Source organism: Osmerus eperlanus, chromosome 14 (genome assembly GCF_963692335.1).
Source record: "Osmerus eperlanus chromosome 14, fOsmEpe2.1, whole genome shotgun sequence".
NCBI classification, from domain to species: domain Eukaryota; kingdom Metazoa; phylum Chordata; class Actinopteri; order Osmeriformes; family Osmeridae; genus Osmerus; species Osmerus eperlanus.
The window spans coordinates 15,010,259-15,032,878 of NC_085031.1; the positions used below are offsets into that span (position 1 = coordinate 15,010,259).

At 45.5% G+C, this 22,620-nt stretch overlaps 2 protein-coding genes across 3 annotated transcripts in view; one reads left to right on the plus strand and one right to left on the minus strand.

Moving 5' to 3' along the window:
- On the minus strand, positions 1-13,845 carry ggt1b (gamma-glutamyltransferase 1b). 2 transcript variants are annotated; one of them, XM_062478355.1, is made up of 13 exons: positions 13,776-13,845; positions 7,073-7,262; positions 6,160-6,290; positions 5,699-5,788; positions 5,133-5,325; positions 4,638-4,798; positions 4,271-4,420; positions 2,676-2,812; positions 2,373-2,560; positions 1,881-2,008; positions 1,511-1,623; positions 1,248-1,361; positions 1-924 (listed from the first exon to the last, which is right to left on the minus strand). In XM_062478355.1, exons 2-13 carry the CDS (start codon positions 7,228-7,230, stop codon positions 778-780), a joined length of 1,710 nt encoding a protein of 569 aa, XP_062334339.1. In that variant the 5' UTR covers positions 7,231-7,262; positions 13,776-13,845; the 3' UTR covers positions 1-777. The 2 variants fall into 2 exon arrangements, with proteins under 2 accessions (XP_062334339.1, XP_062334340.1); XM_062478356.1 differs by lacking the exon at positions 13,776-13,845 and adding an exon at positions 10,015-10,038.
- Positions 11,454-22,620, plus strand: part of lrrc75bb (leucine rich repeat containing 75Bb) — a 20,665-nt gene continuing 9,498 nt past the window's right edge. Inside the window, exons 1-3 of the mRNA XM_062478370.1 lie at positions 11,454-12,035; positions 16,949-17,077; positions 19,108-19,220. Coding sequence (XP_062334354.1) covers positions 11,748-12,035; positions 16,949-17,077; positions 19,108-19,220 — 530 coding nt within the window. The 5' untranslated portion in view covers positions 11,454-11,747. The remainder of the gene's footprint in view (positions 12,036-16,948; positions 17,078-19,107; positions 19,221-22,620) is intronic.

A 22,620-nucleotide genomic window follows, 5' to 3' on the forward strand; every position in this document is an offset into this window, starting at 1 on the left:
TTTATAATAAACAATGGTCATAAATAAATAAACTCTTTATTCAGAATTAGACAATGGCAGAAAAAAACACGTCATTACTCCTGTGATTTGGAAATAAATGTTTCCCGTACAGTGCTTTGCTTTAAATCTTGGCTATGTTTCTCAGTGTTTTACCATCTGTAACGTCGTGTGACACTGAAGTAGAACTTATACAACTGATTTTCAACATCCCTCCTTCGATACTTGAAGACTACTTGTGCAAAAGTATTAAGGAAGCAGCTTCTATGCTTATGGAGGCATTATCAAATATTTGGTGCAATGTGGATCATTACTATTGTACTCAGAATCATAGACTGAGGCACTTGGTCATCAAGCCCAGAATGAGAGGGCAGAAACTGGGCTCCTCATTACACCAGCTGGGTGTGGGTGGAGCTGGGTGTGGGTGGAGCTGGGTGTGGGTGGAGCTGGGTGTGGGTGGAGCTGGGTCTGGGTGGAGCTGGGTCTGGGTGGAGCTGGGTCAGGGTGGAGCTGGGTCTGGGTGGAGCTGGGTCTGGGTGGAGCTGGGTTAGTTAAACGCACCTGGGTATAGCTGGGTCTGAGTGGGGCTGGGGCTGGGTGGAGGTATGTGCAGCTGGGTGGATTGATGTCCAGCTGGATGGAGTTGGGTGTAGGGCTTCAGGTATGTGTAGAGGGGAGGGGGGCTGTGTGTGTGTGTGTGGGGGGGGGTGCAGTTTCTGTATGTGTGTGCATGAGGGGGATGGGGGGAGGGGTGTGGAGAAGGAGGGGGTGAGGTTTGTCTTAGTATCCAGCAGCGTATCCCCATTTCCTGGGGTCTGATTTGGCATACAGTTGGTTGCCATGACGCACCACCGCCTGCACCACCGCCGCGGTGGATTTGAGTCGTTCCACCACGTGGTTCTTCGCCGCCAGGCCGTCCAGGATCTTCTGAAACCAGGAGAACACAGGAGCTGGGTCAGGCCTGCAGCCTACCCAACAAACCCTTACCCAAAACTTCTACCCCATCACCCTTAACCAGAACCCCAGACCTCCCCAACACCCCAGACCTCCACAACACCCCAGACCTCCCCAACACCCCAGACCTCCACAACACCCCAGACCTCCCCAACACCCCAGACCTCCACAACACCCCAATGCCAACATCCCTACCCGACACCCATACCCAACATCTCTATGTGAACAGCCCAACACTGACAGCGTGTTCTAACGTTCAGATGTAGAGTGTGAGGTAGCCGGTGCATGAGCCCTACCTGGTCAAAGTCCGGCTCAGCCACAGTCGTGTTGGGGTTCAGCTGGTTGTGGACTCTGGAAGCTTCCACAGCTGTTTTCAGATCGTACTTAAAGAACAAGGCGTTCAGAATCACCTTAAAAAAAAAAACACACATTTTAAAAATGTTAACACGTGTGCATAGCTCAGTGGTCAGAGCATTTAGCTACATATTATAGGGTTAGGGTTAGCTTCAACTCCTTCCCTGTACTTTGCTGTAGGTAGATGGCAGATGTTGTGACTCACCTGGGCGATGGAGGTTGTGATCTTGGTTCCTCCGGAGCCCCCCACCACCATCTTCACCTTGTTGTTTTTGTCAAACAGGATGGTTGGACACATGGAAGACAGCGGTCTTTTACCTGATGTGGGAATAAACCATAAAAGCCAAGTTTAGCATAATACCCCAGCATAGTCCAACCTCACCCTGATAACACCACTCTTCTACACTATGCATAGTACATTATGTTGTGATGACTGGGATGAACAGTAAGTATCTTTTTACCACAGACAAATTGTCATAAGGGGTGTAGGAGAAAACCAACTGTCCCAAAATGACCAAAAGTTAAATATTACCAAGTTACTTTTTTAAGACTAATGTACTTGGCATTGACATGACCTGGTCTGATGAAGTTGTTTGGCGACGGCGGCACCCCGTAGCCGTTGGTGATGAGTGGCGAGCTGAAGTCATCCATCTCGTTGTTGAGGAGGATCCCAGTGGAGGGGGACATGAACTTCGACCCCAGACTGGGGAGGGACAGGGGGGGGGGGGGGTAGGTGATCACTATCGCTTTGAATAAAAACATCTGCTGAATGTCCAACATTAAGCTAAATGACTAAACTGTTTCACGATCTGATATGTCAAAGGTCACAGCACATCAAAGGTGACCTTTGACTTATGGAAAGCATCTAATGTGACCTTTGACCCATCAAATCATAAAAGCAATACATTTTATCCAATAATGGTCACAAACCCATGCCCATAACTACTTTTGATCATAGGTGGTATGGGTAAGTGTTTTGGGTCAAGGGGTAGGTATAGGGTTAGGGTTAGGGCTGCTGGGTATGGGTAAGGGTGTGAAACCACAGATGGAAGCGACTTGGTTCCTACAAGTGGTTGATGGTGCTGGTGATCGCCACGGCGCTGCCGTCCTCCGCCACCACGGAGGCGTGAGATGTGCCGTGGTCGTCGGGTACAAAGTACTCCGGCTCGTAGTAGCTTTCCGGATGCGTCGTGTCGTCTGTGATCTTCTGACGGATGTTGTTGGCAAAGTAATCTGAGGTAATATTTTGGATGAACTGAGGAGAAGGAGGTAGAGGATGAGAGTCTTAAAGCAGTATCAGAGGTTGACATAAAGAGGGAGATTTGCGGTGTGTGTTTACGCTGAGTGTAGAGGAAACACCCTGGGCTTACATCCGTGATGTTGAGGAAACGTGGATCACCCAGAATGCTTCGCTTTGCGTAGGCGAAGCGGAAAGCCTCGACGATGCGATGGTAAGTCAGGACCTTTTTCTCATCACTTGACACACTGTCAGGGCTGAATTTGTACCCTGAGGAAAAACAACAACTTTGTATTAATTCTGTCAACAAGACCACCAAAGACCAGCTCTCTAACTCTAAACTGGCTGGGGAAGGAATTTCAACGTTTCAAATTGATTCAGTAGAAAAGTGCAATCTCTCTGTTAAGACTCCAAAAGAATGAGAGTTACATTTACATTTAGTCATTTAGCAGACGCTCTTATCCAGAGCGACTTACAGTAAGTACAGGGACATTCCCCCGAGGCAAGTAGGGTGAAGTGCCTTGCCCAAGGACACAACGTCATTTGACACAGCCTGGAATCGAACCAGCGACCTTCTGATTACTGGCCCGATTCTCTAACCGCTCAGCCACCTGACTCCCCTAGTTGGAGCGGTGGGAGCTGACAGCCGCAGTGGAATGAGGGTTTTGTGGGGAAAGAGCAGGAAGTGTGGGTTTGGGGGAGGGAGGGAGATTGGAGTGTAGGATTTGATGAGTTTCAGCTGACAGGCAGTAGCATGAGTCACACTGCACAGACTTGGAAGGGTCTGGGAATTCTTGCAAGCGCTAGATCCACCCGCAGTCAACTGTGTCCAATTAAAGGTAGGTATTGGTCAGATTAGTCTGTTGAAGGCAGGGGGTCGCACAGAGTGGGTGTCCAGATGCAGGAAAGGAACACTGAGAGAGATTCATTACTCAGGAATAAAGTTATTTCTAATCCCCCAGTCCAGTGACAGACACACTGTCACTGTACTGACGATTAGCAGAGAGGAAAAGTCTGGAAGGTGGCAGCGGACTCACTTTCCATAAATCTAGAGCTGAAACTGTATACCCATCACTCTCTCTCATGGTTCGGTAGGAATGTCATCCATAATTCATTCACCAGACGATTTCATCCAAAGCAACATACAGGGGATATTTGAACCTGCAACCTCTTGATCTGCTGTCAAAGGATCTAACCACTGAGCAATACCCATCGCTAATAGATAAACAGAGACATAGACAGAATCAGCACCTTTGGGGGACGTTATGAACATGCCTCATCAGGACTAACACGGTGCACACAGCAGAGTGAGATGATAGGCTCAGGCAGTCCCAGAGCCAATGAGTGAGTCAGCATCATCTGCTGACATGAACCTTGCTGACAGAGCAGCGCAACGCCGCCCAGAGACAGGCTTGTGCTTGACGATGCGGAAAACAATCACCTCGGCTTCTTAATTGTTTTCTTCAAGCGCAGCTGTCTCATCAGAAAACCAATCGAGAGAGAGAGAGAGAGAGAGAGAGAGAGAGAGAGAGAGAGAGAGAGAGAGAGAGAGAGAGAGAGAGAGAGAGAGAGAGAGAGAGAGAGAGAGAGGCTTTTCCGTTCCCTAGAGTATGACCCATTACTACCAGAATGTGTACTGGGGGGATAGGCATAGCTCAGAGCATTTGACTGCCAATCAAAAGGTTGCAAATCCCCCCACCCCTACCTCCCACAAAGGTCTGCGTTTACCTTTCAGGATGTTTAAGATGAGGGCAAGGACTGGGCCACTGGCGGGCGCGTTGGGCATAAGCATGGTGTACTCCCCCACCTCCACCCTGAGGGGGTTCTCCTCCAGAAGGGGCTTGTAGTCTCTCAGGTCCTCCAGAGTGATGATCCCACCTAGAACACACACACACAGAAACCAGGCAACATGTTTGAATCATTGCTCGAGCAAAAAGGAACGGGTCTAACTTAATCTTTTATTTTACAAACCAACAAACTATCCATGAATAGATTGGCCTGGATTATCTAAATAGATTATCTTTATGGACTTCTGATACAAAAAGGGTTTGTTATGAAAACAAAGAGGTGATTGTCTGGAGGTTTGAATGAGAACCTGCTGCCTGGATCTCTCTGGTGAGGTTCTGAGCCATGTCTCCCTGGTAGAACACATCCGCACCTCCCTCTGCGATCCTCTCATAGGTGTCAGCCAGCTTGATGTACCTGATGGTCTGATTCTCTTTCAAGACTTTTTCGTCAGGGCCACAAAAGACCTCGCTGCAAGAGAGATTGTGAGTAGACGGGGTCAGATACTGGTAAATATAGACAGGAGATTAAGAGATTAGAGAGTTAGATACCAGTGTGCTTAAAGGTTTAAGAAACGGTGCGATCTGGTATCTTGTCCAAATCGAATAAAACGTAACTTTATTAACAATACAAGCACTTCTTTACAGTAACGAGCAGTGTCAGAGGAGACGGACGGACAGATAGATAGATATGCACTTTATACATCCCCTTGGGGAAATACCAGCATGACAGCAGTGCATCAAAACAAGTCAAAGAAAAACACCATGAGCACAACCGACAACAGTGAGGAGATCTGATCTCTCACCACAGAGCCGGGTCCCTGGCGATGGTATTTCTGTTGCTGTTGAGGGCCGAGGCCAGGGCCCTGCCTAACGGAAACCCCTCTCGTGCCAGCTTGATGCTGGGCAGGAAAAGATCCTTCCATGGCACTTTACCATGGCGCCGGTGTGCCAGTTCGTACCCACGTATCTCCCCTGGCACAGCGATGGACAGCCCTCCTGTCATACAGAGGAGGAGAGATTGTTAGTGGTAAAAATAAAAAACGAAATAGTTTGTTCATTCAAACATACTGATAAACATCTCTTGAATAATGATGAAGAAAAACGGATGTAATCTCAAATGCTGCTCAGATACTGCTACCCACTCCTAATAAATAAATAAACTCATTTATCAGATGTTTTAATCCAAAGGGACATGCGGGTGTGAATTTGACTGCGACCTCTTGATCGGCAATTAAACCGTCTAACCACCGAGCTACACCCATCTCTCCTCTTATCTCTGCGGCTCGTGCTGAAGGCCATCTCTTTTTCCCTTTAAGGTTACAGCCGTCAAATCATCTCTTTAAGGATTATGTAACTAGTTATGCATTACCTTTCTGGGAAAGGTCGGTGCTGTTACCAAACATGTTTTCTGAGGCGTTGTGAGGAGCCGTCTCTCTGGCGTCTATGGTCTCCACCTTCCCTGTGACGTAGTCAGACACATCCACACTGTACAAGGTACCTCAACATCCTGTTGACTGTTTACATTTGATGTTTCGTTCGTTTAGCGTAGAGTTGGGGTTATCCAACATACAAACAGACATACAAATACAGCAACATACAAATAGAGCACATGGTGTATAGGGCTAACACTAACCCTAGGCCAATTATCTGGGTTCTAGCAGTATTTCAAAATAGTGTTTGGCCAAAGACAAGACTGTGTGTGTTCGTGTGTTTCTGTGTGTGGTGTGCATGTTCACGTGTGTGTACTCATACGTGTGTGCGTGTGTGTAAGAGGTGTTAGTCGAGTTGAACTGGGAGGCCAGGTGTTAAAGGTGAAGACTGAGACTGTACCAGTAGTCGCACTGTAGATGGTAATGAAGTGGCCTCCTCCGATGCCGGTGCTGTGAGCGTTCATCAGCCCCACACACAGCATGGCAGCTATGGACGCGTCCACCGCTGAGCCCCCTCTCTGGAGCATGTCCCTGAGGTTGGCGTTGTGTACACACACACACACACACACACACGCAGCAAAGACACACACACACATAGAGCAAAGACACACACACATGCACACGTACACACACACACATACGGCAAAAACACACACACAGAAACACATGCCAACATACATACACACACGCACACATAGAGCAAAGACACACACACAGAAACACATGCACACATACACACACACACATACATAGAGCAAAGACAAACACACAGAAACACACACATACACACATGCAGACGTACACACACACACATGCAGACATGTACACACCGACAGTCCCACATGTACACATCCGCATCCATTCAGACATGAATATCCCACACGTACACACGCCCACACACACAGACACAACACAGTCAACAGTTTTAATCAAGGGAAAAGGCAGGACGGTTTGTAGACTGAATTACAATAACAGAAGCCTCAATGCTGGAGAAGATGAAGCGGGGAATTTATTTGTGTGCGGAAGCAAAACAACTCTCCAATTTGGCATCTGCTATTTCCGGGCCTTTTTAACAGGACACTTTGATCCTTGCATTTACGTAATCTTAATGTTAAAGGACTTTATGATCAACTGTGTTTTTTTTTAATGTTTATGTTAAGATAAATAAAGATATGGACTGTATGTTTGTGTGTTAATTATCTCAGTTACGACCTGACATAGTGAAGACTATAATATATTGTTGTGATATATTATAGTATATTATATATTTATTGTCATAAATGTACAGGTGTGTGTATTATGGGAGTTCTGACCTGCCTATCTCTGAACACGGGCCGGCGTCTGCGGCCACGGCTGCTCTGGAGAAGGCCTGGTCAGTGGAGGGGCTCCTGGAGAAGAACACCCCCAGAAACGTGCCCACGGCCGCTGCCAGCAGGACCAGCAGACCAACCACCAAAGACTTATGGACCATGTTTCTGTTAGGGCACACACCGTCAGGTCTACCTGGAGGGAGGGAACCAGGAAAAAGGTATATATATATATATATTTTTTTTTATATATATATATATATATATATATATATATATATATATTCAAAATCTACAGACAAAACCCACATTACTTCTGCCAGTCAAAGTGCTATATTTATCAAGTGCACAGTATAACACAATTTTTTTCTGAACAATGATATTCTTAACTCATGGCAAGCAAGCAACAAGTAGTAGGCATTAAAATAAATATTAAATTGTTGAAAAGAGTCACAAGTCAGAGCAAGAACAGCAAACATGTCATTAAAAACACCAGCAGCGGTGCCCACGTACAATAGAAAAACCATAGAGATAATAATAATCAAACAACTGCGAGGAAACTATCTTAACCTCCATAAAAGACTAATTAACAAGAGCTTTTATAACTGAAACCTCACGCTCTCTCTATGGAGCCGCAGCGTGTCTCTTTGTGAAGGCGCGGTTCACTGGAATGTGAAGTCGGTATACTGCTGTCTAATAAGTTGATTAACTAATAAATCCTAACACAATAAAATCTGAATAGAACATTTAGATTATTCTTTTAATAAAAATGCTCATTGCTACGATTACAACGGGTTATCAGCTGTTTGCGTTGTATAAGACTGTTAACTGCAGATGCTGGTCTCTGCTCTTGGGACTGGAACTCCTTGTACCACAGTTATAATAAGTCAGTAATCAGTAAACTATTATGGCGAGAGTGTCTGAGAAGCTATCGAAATTGACAGTGTTCCCTAGGCCTGCCGATGATTTACATATTCTATTCAACACTGTTTATTCAGATTTCAGTCTTCTGGCGCTTGTGTCTTGATCATGAAAAGTTGAGGACGTTGAAGTCGTTTAGCAGACACTTTTATCCAAAGTGACTTTAAATAGTGCATGTCAGAAGGTGGCACAAAGTAGAGCATTACCAGTCAAACATCACAGTGCTAGTTCCTTCTTTTCGTTTTTAAACTTCCTCAATCTCTCTAACACACACACACATTGGGTCTACATGTATTTCAAATACAGACTAACAATAAAGACAATAATTCCCAGTGGCAGAATAAAGTTCTAAAATGATGAAACTGTTGGGGAAAGTTGCTCTACGGAGATCAGTGCAGAAGAACCTGGATGTTCTCCGGAGAAGGATCAGGAGGCGGCATTGAAAAGCGTCTAGAGACTCTGGCAGGAGGCCCTCGTTGCCTCTGTGGCGATTTAAGAGACCACCATTGTCCCCAGCCGATCCCAATGCAGCGTGTGCATGCGAGACCACGCTAATACAACACAGTGAGCTGTGAGTCACAGCAGGCCAAGCCAATCCTGAGATTAGAGAAAGAGGACAAGAGAGCCTGACAAGAGAGCCTGACAACGATGCAAGTCTACCATTTTGTGATGGAAGACGTCAAAACTCCACCATAGAACACTTAGGAGGAGAGAGAGACAGAGAGACAGAGAGAGAGAGAGAGAGAGAGAGAGAGAGAGAGAGAGAGAGAGAGAGAGAGAGAGAGAGAGAGAGAGAGAGAGAGAGAGAGAGAGAGAGAGAGAGAGAGAGAGAGAGAGAGACGGACGGACGGACGGAGGGAGGGAGGGAGGGAGGGAGGGAGGGAGGGAGGGAGAGAGGGAGGGAGTGTGGGATAGTGGATAGAATAACAACTTCCAGAGCCTTTGTGATTGTCACAGTCTGTACAATTGGTCTGTTCCTATTAAATTGACAATGCTCATTCACATGCTGGGGTCTGCGACTCTGCTCACATCCGACGCTTCAACAGCCAAGTCAGGAAGCAGGCAGACACACACACACCCAGTCTCCCACGCACCATCCTGCCTGACTGCTGTCCTGCCAAAGGGATCTGCAGCATGCTAAATGACCATTCTGCATATCACACTACAGCACATGTAGGCACGGCAATGTGTTTATGTGTGATGTTCGATGAGAAGAAATGCAAAGAGTTCAATATTAGAAAAGAACAGTAGGTTTCAATGCACTGTAACTAAATTTAAAATGGCTAAATTTAAAACTGAAAACGTGCTGTGCACAGGCCGCATACAGAGGAAAACAGTAAAGCTGGCACAGACACCTGATGAAATGCGATGTTTGTCCAATCTCAATCAATCATACACGATACTTGGATGTGAACGTGTCTCTCTGGTAAGCATTAACTGAAGCACTGTCAGAATTTAACCATCACAAAACCGTAGAACTAACCACTCTTGATACTTGATACTTCTGCTGAACTTTCTTAGCAAACTATTTATAATTCTCTACTAAATAAATACAATGTAAAATGTGACTGTTGTCAGAATGTGTCTGTTTGTTGGGACCGAGTCCTGGTCTTTGCATCGCTGCCCTGCAGAGCTGGATGAGAACAGGACTTCTGTGTAGTGTAGTACATCCTCCCGTGGAGCCTGTGCTTGCCTGCAGCAAAACCAAATTAAACCAGCAACACAAGAGACTGGAATATCTCAGCTCCACAACACATCCTCTTCCCTGGCTGCCGTTCAGCCCCCCCCCCCCCCCCCCCCTCCGCCTGCCCCCCCCCCCCCCCACCCTGTCCAAATCCCCCACATCAAAGCATGTAACAACACTGGACACTTCATTAGGTGTACAGCAGCGCAGGTGGTCTGGATGTAAACACATGAAAATGATCAAACATACTGGAAGGCTCTCCCCACTTCCATTTTGTTTGAATTCAAACGCCAAAACGATTGATTCGTCCACCTGTTCGTTGCGAGAAGATCTCTCCCCCTACCTTTCTGTCTCCTGGACCTCTGCAGTAGACCGGTGTTGCTGTCAAGCTCCTCTGGTCAGGATAAGATGTACAAGCTGCCTACGCTAAGCAATACACCGTAACTCTCAATGTGTAACTATTACAATGCCATTAAACTTTAACCTCCCGTTCCATAAAAATACCTGCACTGTTCACAGGTGAAACGAACGAGGAAATGTGCTACTGAAGGCTGGGTGTCATCCTGCCCCCACCGCTCATATGCTCAAATTGTTTGAGTTGCTGGACGGAGTCTCTACTTGATGGGTCTCACACCTCATTGTGTCACTTATTGTAGCATTGTTGTTTGGCCAATATTTAACCCCCTACAGTACACAATATTTGCTCATCACACACACACTTTCGACAGGAAGTGTTCATAATTATCACACCAAAAGAAAGCATGATTTGCAGTTTGAATGATAGGATGGAGTAACATTTGAATCAATTATCTATTTTGTGTTTTTATGGATAGTTTATGCTTAAGTAAGCAGTACAGAAAAAATTAAAGATTCATCCCACAGATTACCACAGTTGTTGGAGATGATTACACAAAAAAAAGATTAACTGATAATGTTTGGCATTTAGAAACCTGATTTGAATGTGTAACATTCTACCACTCTTATGTGGCTTGTGTGGGGAGTCAGGTGGCTGAGCGGTTAGGGAAATGGGCTTGTAATCAGAAGGTTGCTGGTTCGATTCCCGACAGTGCAAAATGACGTTGTGTCCTTGGGCAAGGCACTTCACCCTACTTGCCTTGGGGGAATGTCCCTGTACTTACTGTAAGTCGCTCTGGATAAGAGCGTCTGCTAAATGAAGTAATGTAAATGTGTCGCGTGCATTGCCACATATCAGTCAGTCCTTGTTGATACACTGTTTACATTGTTGCAACATCCATTACAGGTTAATACAAAGATGTTAGAAAGATTAACTACTTTTGTTTTGTTTACAAAAAAAGCAACAAAGTTCAACTCTAATTCTTCTAGTCATATCTTTTTTCGTAGATGGCTTTTAAATCAAACTGCATGGATGGAAGTCCCCTAATAATGATGGAAGATATGGAGAGAGAGATATATACATAGCTAGATAGAGATTGAAAGAGATTAGAATGAGAATAAACCAAAATAATGCTTTTTTATTTATTGCCATCAACTGGTTCAGATTGAATTGTAATGGACATTTAAAACATGAATAATGATCAACTTATAAATGAGCTTACAACGTTTATTTATTAAGAGTTAGATTGGGATCTGTTAACCCAAACGAAGTCGTATTTTAACTCCATCTGTATGAGAAAGACAAAACCGGTCTCAGAACAGTTGTAATATGACTCTGATGTAATTGGGTCAGTGCCTGATCTGATTGGACGCAGAGAGCACGCGCCTAGTGTGAGACAGTATAGTAGTACTGTAAGCTACAGCAGCACGAGCTCTGATGAGAGCGCATGGAGGTGTCTGCCGGAGTCTCGAGGAGAAAAATGCTGTTCTGCGCACGAAATAGGTTTTATCGTCTTTCTTTGGGAAATAAATGAATACAATTAGGAGACTCTTCTTCCCGCGTGTTTTCGCGAAACAGCTCATATGTCTTTGAATTATGAATACAGCGTTTACTCCATATCCAAGTTTATAGTGTAACTATCATGGTTACGTTGATACGTTCTATAAAACGTGACTGATACACATTTTCGTCGAGTCCACATACACATCGACATTTAAGTAATGGGTTCCAAGTTCACTAGGCAGAGTAGTGACATAGAAACAAAAATGTCTAAAAGGAGACGCCAGCGACATGACAGCTCCGGAGAAGCAGAGAGGAGTTCAGTCAGAGGCGGCAGAGACTTCTTGTTTACGTCGCTTATGCTGAAATCAGACAAGCTCCCGGGGATGCTGCGGAAAACGAACCACAGCCCTTATGTGAGACGAGTGGCGTGGATCAGGGAAATACAGAGGCTTTTCCGTGAACAGAAAGTAGAAGAAGCAATGGAAGTGCTCCAATTATTGAAAAAGGTAAGCTGTGGAATCAAGAATTGTTTCCTTAAACTTTGACACTTCAGAACGCGATACTTCATAGGCTACCACAGGTGTCAAACCTTCATTTTTGGGGGGTTGCATCCCTTAAGTCAATATTACTATTTTTGCTGGTTTATTCCTCTTTTACGACATAGGTCAAATGCGATGCCTTCACTTTTGCAGATCTCATAGTGTCACATAGAGACAGCCTATTTACTTTTTCTCATTTTATGTGCTCTTTGGCGCATGCTGCTCTGTCTTAAGATAAAACATCCGCACCAGCAAAATAAACAAGCTCTTGTTTCCTACAACATGTGAAGACACACTGTAGTCTACACCTGCAGCATTTTCCCGCTTCGGTTTAAATCCGAAGATCACTTTTCCCAGATTTTAATGAAACTACTGCGCAAGTGATGATTCTGTGCAGTAATGAGTGATCGGGATTTTTGCCCTGGGTTCACGGTGCCCTTGTAGCTCTGCGTATTGATCTAACAGGAAAGACTATTGAAGTTCAGGGGAAATCGTTTCTGATTAAGAGGACTCCCTGTTGGTACGGCTCCCTCCCTCATTACCATATCCCAGAGGTGATTAGCCAGAGGTGCACTGTTGCTTCCCGTCTGAGGCAGTGCGTGACCATAGATGATCCATGTCAAAGGAAGACGTAGCCTACCTCTGAGACTTGGAGGGGAAACCCTCTTTATAAAATATTTACATCTTACATAACATTTCAAATGTGTTTGGGTGAAACATATCGAGGAAAGAAAAATGCCACAACTTCATTATCTAACCACAATTACACGACTATTCCTGAGATATTCAACATCTGTGGCATCACAAGAAACCCCAGGATGTCCTCTAAATTTGAGAAAAATAAATGAATACAACAGGGGCCACAGGATAGTTGCAAAGTTACAAGCCCCAAAATCGATATCTAGTAGTGGACACAAATGAGTTGCTGGGTCTCTGGAGGGTGTAACTCCATGCAGTCTGAGGCAACAGTGTGACAGGTTGGACAGGTACGACAATCATGTCTGACATTCTGCCAGCTGAGACTGTGTTGGGTACTTCAGACATGACAGTCCAAGAGGAGCCTCAGGAAGCCTGTGCTGGAATGAGGAGGGTCAGAATACCCAGAAGATGTTAGGGAGGAGATGTGAGATGACCCAAGGACGTAGCCATGGAGTCAACATTGGGGGGGACGAAATCTGCTGGGGAGTTTGAGGGTCCATAAAGTCTGAGAACTTTTTACGTTTAGTTATGAAGATGATAAAAAAAATGTATGATCATTTCGGACAGCATGCGTGGTTGCCTGTCGTAGCGTAGCACATTTATATCAATATATTGGGGGGGACATTTTTACGAATATATATTATGATTACGGCCCTGAGATGACCTCTGACCTCTATGGTTTGGGTGGTAGCTCGGTGGTAGAGCATTTGACTGAAGATCAAGAAGGCACAATTTAGAATCCCCTCTCCCCCTGGGTGTGATTATACTGTTTATTCTTATAAACAGTATAATAAACACTAATGTAAGATTCTGCCTTTATAGTAAACACAAATCATGTGTTATGCCAGCTAATTAATTTAGTCTCTAAACCGGTGGACCCTTGCCCACACACAATCCAGAGCTCATCTGGCCATGCAAATCAGTATTGTAAAGAATCATGTTGTCAGGCCAGTCACCTGAGGTAGTTTGGATACAGGAAAATAATAATTTCTCAAAGAGATTTCTTACCTCCAGGGCTTTCCTCAGAAGCCTTTGTTGTAACCAATCCCTGCCTCGTCAACACCACAAATTAGTGCAAGGAAAATTCAGGCTTTACTCAGTTTCCAGTATGTGTCAAACTAAGTTATTCAATGTTGCAACATGGAGAGAGAGAATACAAACTACAACAACCATCTGAAGCAGTCAAGCCAAGCAAGAGGCCATTCCCTGAGAACGCTATGTCTTATATATAGTACATCACAAGAAGAATCGAATAGTTGTGGTCAGATTGCTCCTACAAAAATCAAGGTTTGTCAGTGTTCAGGTTCTAGGCTTCCAGCCAAATTACAGTAGCCTATCTAATGAAAAATATATTTTTTTTTTTGCATACGTCAAGGTTTTAGGTCGAGCGGAGCATGAGCTGAGAGATGACTGAAACATTTAGTTCCAGATACTTTGAGGACATATCAGAGACCACAACACAACAGATAACTGCAAATCTTTTGGTTTGCTTCATCAACAGCCTCCTGGGCCAGATGTTTTCTGTTCTGATTCTGTTTGTGCTTGGGGTGTAAAGCAGCCTTTTTGATGCTGTGGCAGTATTAGGTTGGATGGGTAATTATCGTAATTATTTTAAGGATGTTAGTTAACACAGTCATTGCATTTATTTATGTAGTAATTTGGATTTAGAATTGTAGTCCTCTGGCAGGATTTAGGGTTGATTTGTCACTTTGGGATGGGGCATGGATGACCCTTCTGCAGCATACAGGAAGTCATCATACAGGAAGTCAGCACACAGGTGAGGCACATTGGAGGAATCACCATCACTAAGCCTTCTGGGCCATTTAACTACAAAGACAAGAATCTGTCTCTGAGTGTGTGTGTGTGTCTGTGGCTCGATTACCAAAGGAAACGGTAATTGCATGAAGTTGTAATTCAGCAGTTGTCTTGTGGTGTACAGTTGTTTGGATGAGCACTTCGCGAGAAATGAATACAAGCGCGTTCTCCACCGCGTTGAGCCACACCAAGCGATGGAGGCATGGATCTCGCAAGAACGGGCACTGCATTAGCATTCACTGCCAACAGGCACTGCACTGACTTACACCGCCAACGGGCAGTGTAGAAGTTACCTTAATTAGCTGGAGCCTTTTTTATTGACTCATCAGTAAACAAACTATCAGCAAACACACACGCGCACACACACAGCAAGTTCAAAAGGAAAATGAGGAAATATGCTGCTTTGAAAATGTGAACTGGAGTGAGGGGCAACACTACTGTAAAGAGCTCCTGGAGTTGTCTTATGGATAAACCTTATGAGTTGTAGAATATGATTTCAGGTTTCCATCTCAGTTGTCGTAAGACACAGTTGTAATAATATAAGAAAGTAGGCTACAGTGCAATGCAGTGGACAACTTTTCCCAAAACCTCCCCAGAAATACAGCTGATTGGTTGCCATCACAGTGGGCTAACTTGTGCTGTTCTAACACAAGTGTTTAGATCATCCTGTCCCTGTGATTGTGATACTATGTTGTTATTTAGATAATATAGAGCACCACCCAGACGAAGCTGCTCTCTGTCTTGTCCTACTTATCAACAGCTCTGTTTGTGCGTTTCGTCTTGTGAACACAGACCCTGATAGCTGGATGTGCTGTGGTTGAATGAACAGATTTCATAATAAATCAGTGGAAGTGGGCTCACATTGTCAAATGAAGACTTGGCAGTATTCACCCCTGACTTTGTTGACAAGACGGGCATCAGATGAGATCCGTGGCTTTAAAGTCGAAGGAAAATAGTTGGCTTTGTGGCTGCGATCTGAAGACTACTGAAATGTTTCACACACCAACTGTCAGTTAGAACATTTGGAGCACCATACGGAGCATTCCGGAATGTGTTTGTCAGTTTGATTAATCCATGCTGTACCTGCATGAAACCAAAGCAGGCTGACATCAAAATCCCACTCACCAGTGAGTTTAGAACGGGGGCACTATTCAAGTGTAGGGGTGTGTGTGTGTGTGGAGGGCGGGGGGGGGCTTTGTACAGTATGTGGTTATCTGAATCTCAAAGAAAAGTTATGATTGGACGTCTGTTTGATCTCGTAGCTTCACCACGTTCACACCAAATCCCCCTAAAACAACGACCCAATATGTCCACCTCCCTGCCCCCCCTGAGGCGGCCGTGGAGAAGGGGGTCTGTTTCCTCATCATGTGGAGTAAAATGGATGCTAGACGAGGAGCCAGGGAATCCCAGAGAGCTCCAGAGTCATAAATCAGCCTGGAAGCCGGAGGAGGAGAGAAAGTGCTGATGGGAGTATTTCCTCTCAGCCTTCACTGTACCTATCAGCCTGTCAAGCTGGGGCTGTTTGCTTTGCATAAACGCACACAATACCATTTTCTGTTTCTCTGTTTCTCTCTCTTCACTCAGCTTTCTCTTCACTCAGCACATAGAAGAGCTGTCTCAACCCACACAAGCATGTTGTTGGGAAAAAAACACCTTGGGGGTAAATAAGGGAGGCTATTAGTCCGTGAAATCAAAGGGCAAACAATGCGACAAATTGGCTTAATCTGAAATGTGGCATGTTTGTTCATTGATTATGGCCAATGTCAGAAAGATCCAGATCAGGTTTTAGTTTACGAAGTAGACGTACTGAATCTGCAACACTTAATAAGTTAATAAGGAGGGGAGGATTTCAAACTAATTTTTACTTTCACCTCTTCCCAACATCAGTCTTTCACCCTGTGTGAATCCTGGGGGTTCTTAATGCTGTGTACCCTTAACCTTGCCTGCAGTCTGTTCCTGCACAGTGTGTGTTTGTGCGTGTGTGTGCGTGTGTGTGTGTGTGTGTTGGAAGTTGTCATCTTGATGATTAGGGTGGTGGGTGCAGGCCGCGTCCGAGTGCTTTTGATGTGTCCCAGAGCGTTGCATCTCAAACTGAGGGCGCCGGTGACAGGCCCCTCCCCCTGGAAACGCTCAGAGTGCTACCTGAAGATTGGTCTAGCTCGGTGTTTTGCTCTGTCACTCCAGATAGCTACGACCAGCCGGCGCTGACAATATGAATTAGACAGGTCATGTAAGGCCACCTAAAGAAGGAATTTCCTTCCCTTAGTTTTGAAGTATTATCCTTCTTCCTCAACGATGTGACCAAGCACTCTTTCATTCTTTATTTCTCTCTCTTTTTCCGTCCCTCTCCATCTCCCTCCTCACAGGACTTGGGTCTTCAAGGAACGTCCCTGAACGACATCCTGTACAAGAACGCAGCCTTTCTCAACCTGGTGGACCCCATATCCCATGAGCTGCTGCTCAACCTAGCCAAGGACATGCAGTGTCCCAAGAGGGTGAGTCCATCTGTCAGTCTGAGGTCCTGAAATCACAGCTGCGCTGGCTGGTAGGGATCAAGCAGAGGACACAGAGTCTTTGGATATCTGACCAGGCCGTTTGGTTGGGATCCTGCCAGCCCTGCCAACATCCATCAGTCAAACACACGTATCCATTCATGCATCCATTCATCGTCTGCTTTTCATCTTTATTAATCTGGACACCCTGTATCCTAAAGGACGGCGAGGACTGTTTTTGGTGGGCGACCAATTTTGAATGGTGCATTTACCACCGGGTTTGAATGAAACACAACGTTAAGCGTGGCATGGTTTTTCAGGATTCCCTCAGACAGGAGAAAAAGCTCCCTCGCTTGGCCAGAGAGCGGTGTCTCTGAGATCAGAGGGAGAACAAGCACACACTATCCACCCACGGGTTTCAGAGAGCGTTGCAGACCCCTTCGTTAGCGAGAAAAACAAGGTTAACGTTGTCGGGTTGTGTGTTGAGGGTGGGGTGGGGGGGAGGGGTAGCAAGGAGTTGGCAAGGTTGGCTGGACACTCCTGGCAGAGTTTTGTGTCAAATGTGACAGGGGTTTAGAGACTCGCTGTGCCTTGCCTGAGGACTTTCAGCTGCTCTCTTGTTCTACACCAACGCTGTCCAATCCTGCTCCAAGAGATCTACTCTACCCTCCTATAGGTTTACACTCCAACCCTGCTCCTGGAGATCTACCTTCCTGTAGGTTTACACTCTGACCCTGCTGTATGGAGGAAACTGGCCTGTCCTACACCAAAGATTACTAAGTCAGATCCAGTGTTTCCTTCAATGAAACAGTTTTTCACTCCTAAAGGGTTTCCAAATACATAGCCTACTGTAAAACATAAAATACAGTTAATGTATGAAAATCCATGTTTTTAACATTGATGTTTCTGTCTGTTGCTGTAAATCATTTGAGCATTGCATTGTGACCGCGAGATACGAGTGGAACCGTGGATTTCGGAAAGCGTAGAGCAAATGAACATCAAACAGTATGTTTCTCTGAGGCTACAGAGGAGCTCTTTGTCTGTGCCAGCTTGTATAATGTAAACCCGTTGTTGTTAGGGCTTTAAGTATGGTGGGCAGCAGTGTGGTCGAGCCTGCCAAGCCACTGTCTGAAAGGAGAACAGCAGACGGTTTGAAGTATGAGACGTGTGTGTGTCACACAGAGTGGGAGTGGGAAGGGAGCCCTGAGGCCGGCCCTGTTTCTCTGCATCGCCTCTATCTTGTTGTTGTGTTGTACCATTAATTAGATTTGCCCAGCTCTGCTCAACCCAATCCGTTTAAAGTCTTTGACAGAGGAAGGGAGAGAGAGAGAGAGAGAGAGAGAGAGAGAGAGAGAGAGAGAGAGAGAGAGAGAGAGAGAGGAAAAGGGGAGGAGGAGGAAGAGGAGGAGGAGGAGGAAGATGGAGAATGAGCAAGGGAGCAAGAGCTGGAGCGAGAAGGAGGAGGCATGAGGGAAATTGACATGCGCAAAGTGTATTGTGATGCAGAGACAGCTCCGGGCAAACATCATTCACAGGACGAGATGGAGGAGCCTTGAGATTATGTGAGGCCTGTTGTTCTGCTGTAGGTCAGACTATTATAAATAACCTTCACCTTTGGGAAAAGGAGTCAGGTGGGGAATCGGGCAAGTAATCTGAAGGTTGCCAGTTCGATTCCCCGCCATGTAAAATGATGTTGTGTCCTTGGGCAAGGCACTTCACCCTACTTGCCTCGGGGGGAATGTCCCTGTACTTACTGTAAGTCGTTCTGGATAAGAGCGTCTGCTAAATGACTAAATGTTTGCAACAGCACAGGCACATAGACTGGGCTACAACCCCACTGAAAGCACCACTCTTGGGTGAAAATAGCCACACACCTGTATTCATCTGGTAGAATGGTGGCTATTTGAATCTTGAATCTATGAATTTTTTGAGTTTAGAGCTTTATTAGTCTCCATGGGGCAATTAGTGAAATGAGCACAAGCAGACACGAGCCACTAGAAAGACAGTAATTGTGTGCGTGTGTGTGCTTACAGGAAACTGACGCCCTGAAGTCGTCAGAGAAGATCTGCAGACAGCTCACCTATCACCTGACCCCTCACTCCAAGTGGACGAGACAGAGCGTGCCCAGAAGGAAGACTCAGGCCTGGTGAGTCTGGCCCTCCCTCTGTCACTGACAGGGGACAAGCCCTGCCGTGCAACACACACACAGGCGCACACACGTAATTATGCATACTCATACACACACACACACATACATGCACACAAGCAGACACACACATACATATACACATTCGCACACACACATACAGGCACACACATACTCACGTCACAGACAGGATTGTATTGCCTGCGTGTGTGGTAGAGATTAGTAGTTTAAGACGCTTAACAGCACTATACTTTAGGACGTGTTGGCTACTAATGTGAGGGCAGACCAGATGCTACCAGTTATACTGTCCATGTTGTTGTCTTGCCTAGACGCAACAAGTCTTTTGGGGGTCTGACACAGCGTCCACAAACAGCAGGCATCCTGGTTACTGTACATAATGCAGCCTTGGGGAGAGTTTAAGGTAGCCGTCAGGATAGATAGAATAGATAGAGTTGGTCGAAATTGAAACATGAAAACGCGGTCTAATAGACTCCACTGAAAGACTCCCTTGGTGTGATTGCAGAGCAGGTGCATAATGGAGGAAGGTCACTTTAGGAGGAGAAACACTGTCATGATCTTCATGGGTTCTCCTTTCTCAGAGCAATTAACCTAGTTTGTGTGGTTTTGTGACAGCAGACTGCGAACTTCCCTTCCCAGACTCCTCGCTGCCATATTTCAAAAATAAGACTCGGCAATAACAAGGCAGGGTTCTCCCACTGTGTTCATTAGTGGCTTTGCTGAGACAGACTGCCGGATACAGAACCTCCATCTTCACTCCCAGCCTCCAGACTATCTACCCTACAGCCCCCAGCCTCCAGACTAACTACCCTACTGCCCCCAGCCTCCACACTATCTACCCTACAGCCCCCAGCCTCCACACTATCTACCCTACAGCCCCCAGCCTCCACACTATCTACCCTACTGCCCCCAGCCTCCACACTATCTACCCTACTGCCCCCAGCCTCCAGACTAACTACCCTACTGCCCCCAGCCTCCAGACTATCTACCCTACTGCCCCCAGCCTCCAGACTATCTACCCTACTGCCCCCAGCCTCCAGACTAACTACCCTACTGCCCCCAGCCTCCAGACTATCTACCCTACTGCCCCCAGCCTCCACACTATCTACCCTACTGCCCCCAGCCTCCAGACTAACTACCCTACTGCCCCCAGCCTCCAGACTAACTACCCTGACAGCTCTAATGAAGACACAGTTGGGTTGAGCCACATGACAGAGGTCACTAATGATGTGTGTACTTGATACAGACAAAGAGATTCTCTTCCTATGTGTTTCTCATCTCAGAGTAACACAATACTCCCTCAGTATCGGAACGCTTTCTCTCTCTTTCTCCCCCCCCCCTTTTTCTCTCACCCCCTCTCTTTCACTTACTCCCTCTCGGTTTCTCCTATTTTACAGTTTTTCTCAATTGCTAAGACACATTTCTTGAATGTGTACTGTATTTTCTCGAAACTCTAAACACACATCTTCATACTACACTGTTTTGAACAAACCCTTGACTTTTGACCCAAAATCAAACACCATAGTCAAAACCATATTATCTGTCGTATAAACCAAACTTTGCATTCAAAATACACACAAAGCCCTCAAATGAAATCAACCCTTTACGCACTGCTTGGAGGAATTGAAAACACTATTATAACGTGTCCCTGAATTTTAGATATGTTCCACCTCATGAGTTTGACATACAGCAATTGCATTTTGAGCTCTTGTTACTGTAGTGGTCACAGTGTACAAATAGTAGTACTGTTAGTTAACAACACAAATTCGTTACTGTAAATTGTAATTTGGGGAACAAAGGCTAATAAAACAAGGAAATAAACTAATACTTTTTACCTGGGTAAGAGGGCTTGAGTACGCTACAGTACTGTTCACTCTGGGTCAGCAACCTGTCAGGCCAGAGATTTTCATCAACATCACAGGCAATGTTTACTCTAGCCAAACAGCAGGGAAAATGCCCCTTGAATGCCTGAGCCATCCCTGACAAGACTCCACAGCAATGTGGAGATTTGGGATTTCTGTCATAGTGTGGCACGGATCTCATTTGAGATTGTTGTTCTTCTTCCTCTTCCTCTGCCTCTTCCTCTCCCTTGTCCACCTCCTCTCATTCTGACAATTCTGCCTCTTCCTCTGATATTTGCATCCATGATTTCAAAGTGCATATGAGCTTACCTTTGTATTCATTCCAAACCCCTGATTGCTTGTTGAGTATTTTTGCTTGTTAGTGCTTACACATGGATAATTGTTTGTTAAGGGTGTTTGAATTGCGCTGGTTTGAGTTTACTTATCAAATGGCAGTGTTTTCTACATTACATATTGGTGTCTTAAAGTGAGAGGTGTGTTTAGAATTTTGCAAAGAAGTGTGAAGGAACCTGAGTAATGTGTCAAAAGGATACATTGTGTTTAAAGACTGGGGTACATGGTCTTTCTGCTGGGAATTGGCTAAATGGTTTTGTGGGGATGGCTTACACATACCTTTTTTGTGTGTGAGCAATTGAGAAAAACTGTAAAAACCTTTTTCCCTGACATCGATTCTTTTTTTCGTCTCATGCCTCTCCCATGGGATTTTTGCTGCTTTCTTTTAAGAGTCCATTTTGTTCAACAGTTCCCTCACAGAGAGCATCGAGCTCTTCTGTGGTCTGGGCTGCTTGTCTCTGGGGAAGCCCTTCTGTCAGAGAGAGCGAGGGAAAGAGGGGGGAGGAGAGAGGAAGAAAGCTAGAGGGAGAGAGAAGGAAAGAGGAAGAAAGAGAGAGGGAGGGAGAGATGGAGAAAGGGAGGGAGATGGAGTGGGAGAGAGAGAAGAGAACCGAGAAGAGAGGCAGGAAAAGAGAGAGAGAGCGTGAGAGAGAGAAGGATGGAGAAGAAGAGAGGGAGGGAGAGAGGGAGGAGGGAGGGAGAGAGAGAGGAGGGAGAGAGAGAGGGGAGAGAGAGAGGAGGGAGAGAGAGAGGGCACTGTAGGGCTGCATATTACAGCAGTGTGCATCTGTTCCTCAGCCTTTGCTGCCCTGAATGCATTAGAGCTGGAAATGTGATCTGCGCTATGTGCAGGAACGAAAACTCATATGGATGTTTTAAGCATTAGTATTTTCACAATAACCCTGTGTGTCACTTGTACAGCCCGCTTTGCAATCTTGGATTAAAAGGAGAATTATTGGCATTGAGGATTTGCAATCCCATAACACTATGGCTGCATGAGCTCATGCATAAATCATAACCAGGCCTTTATTACATCGCTCTGTTCTGTCCTCGCGTAGAGCGCAGTTATGCTCCAACTTGTACTTTATTGTTTAGATTGTATCAGAGGGGCTTCAGGTCTCAAATTAAATTAGTTTGAGAAATACCATGTTCTTGCTTCCTGAGGTGTCTTTTAAAGTTCCTCTGAG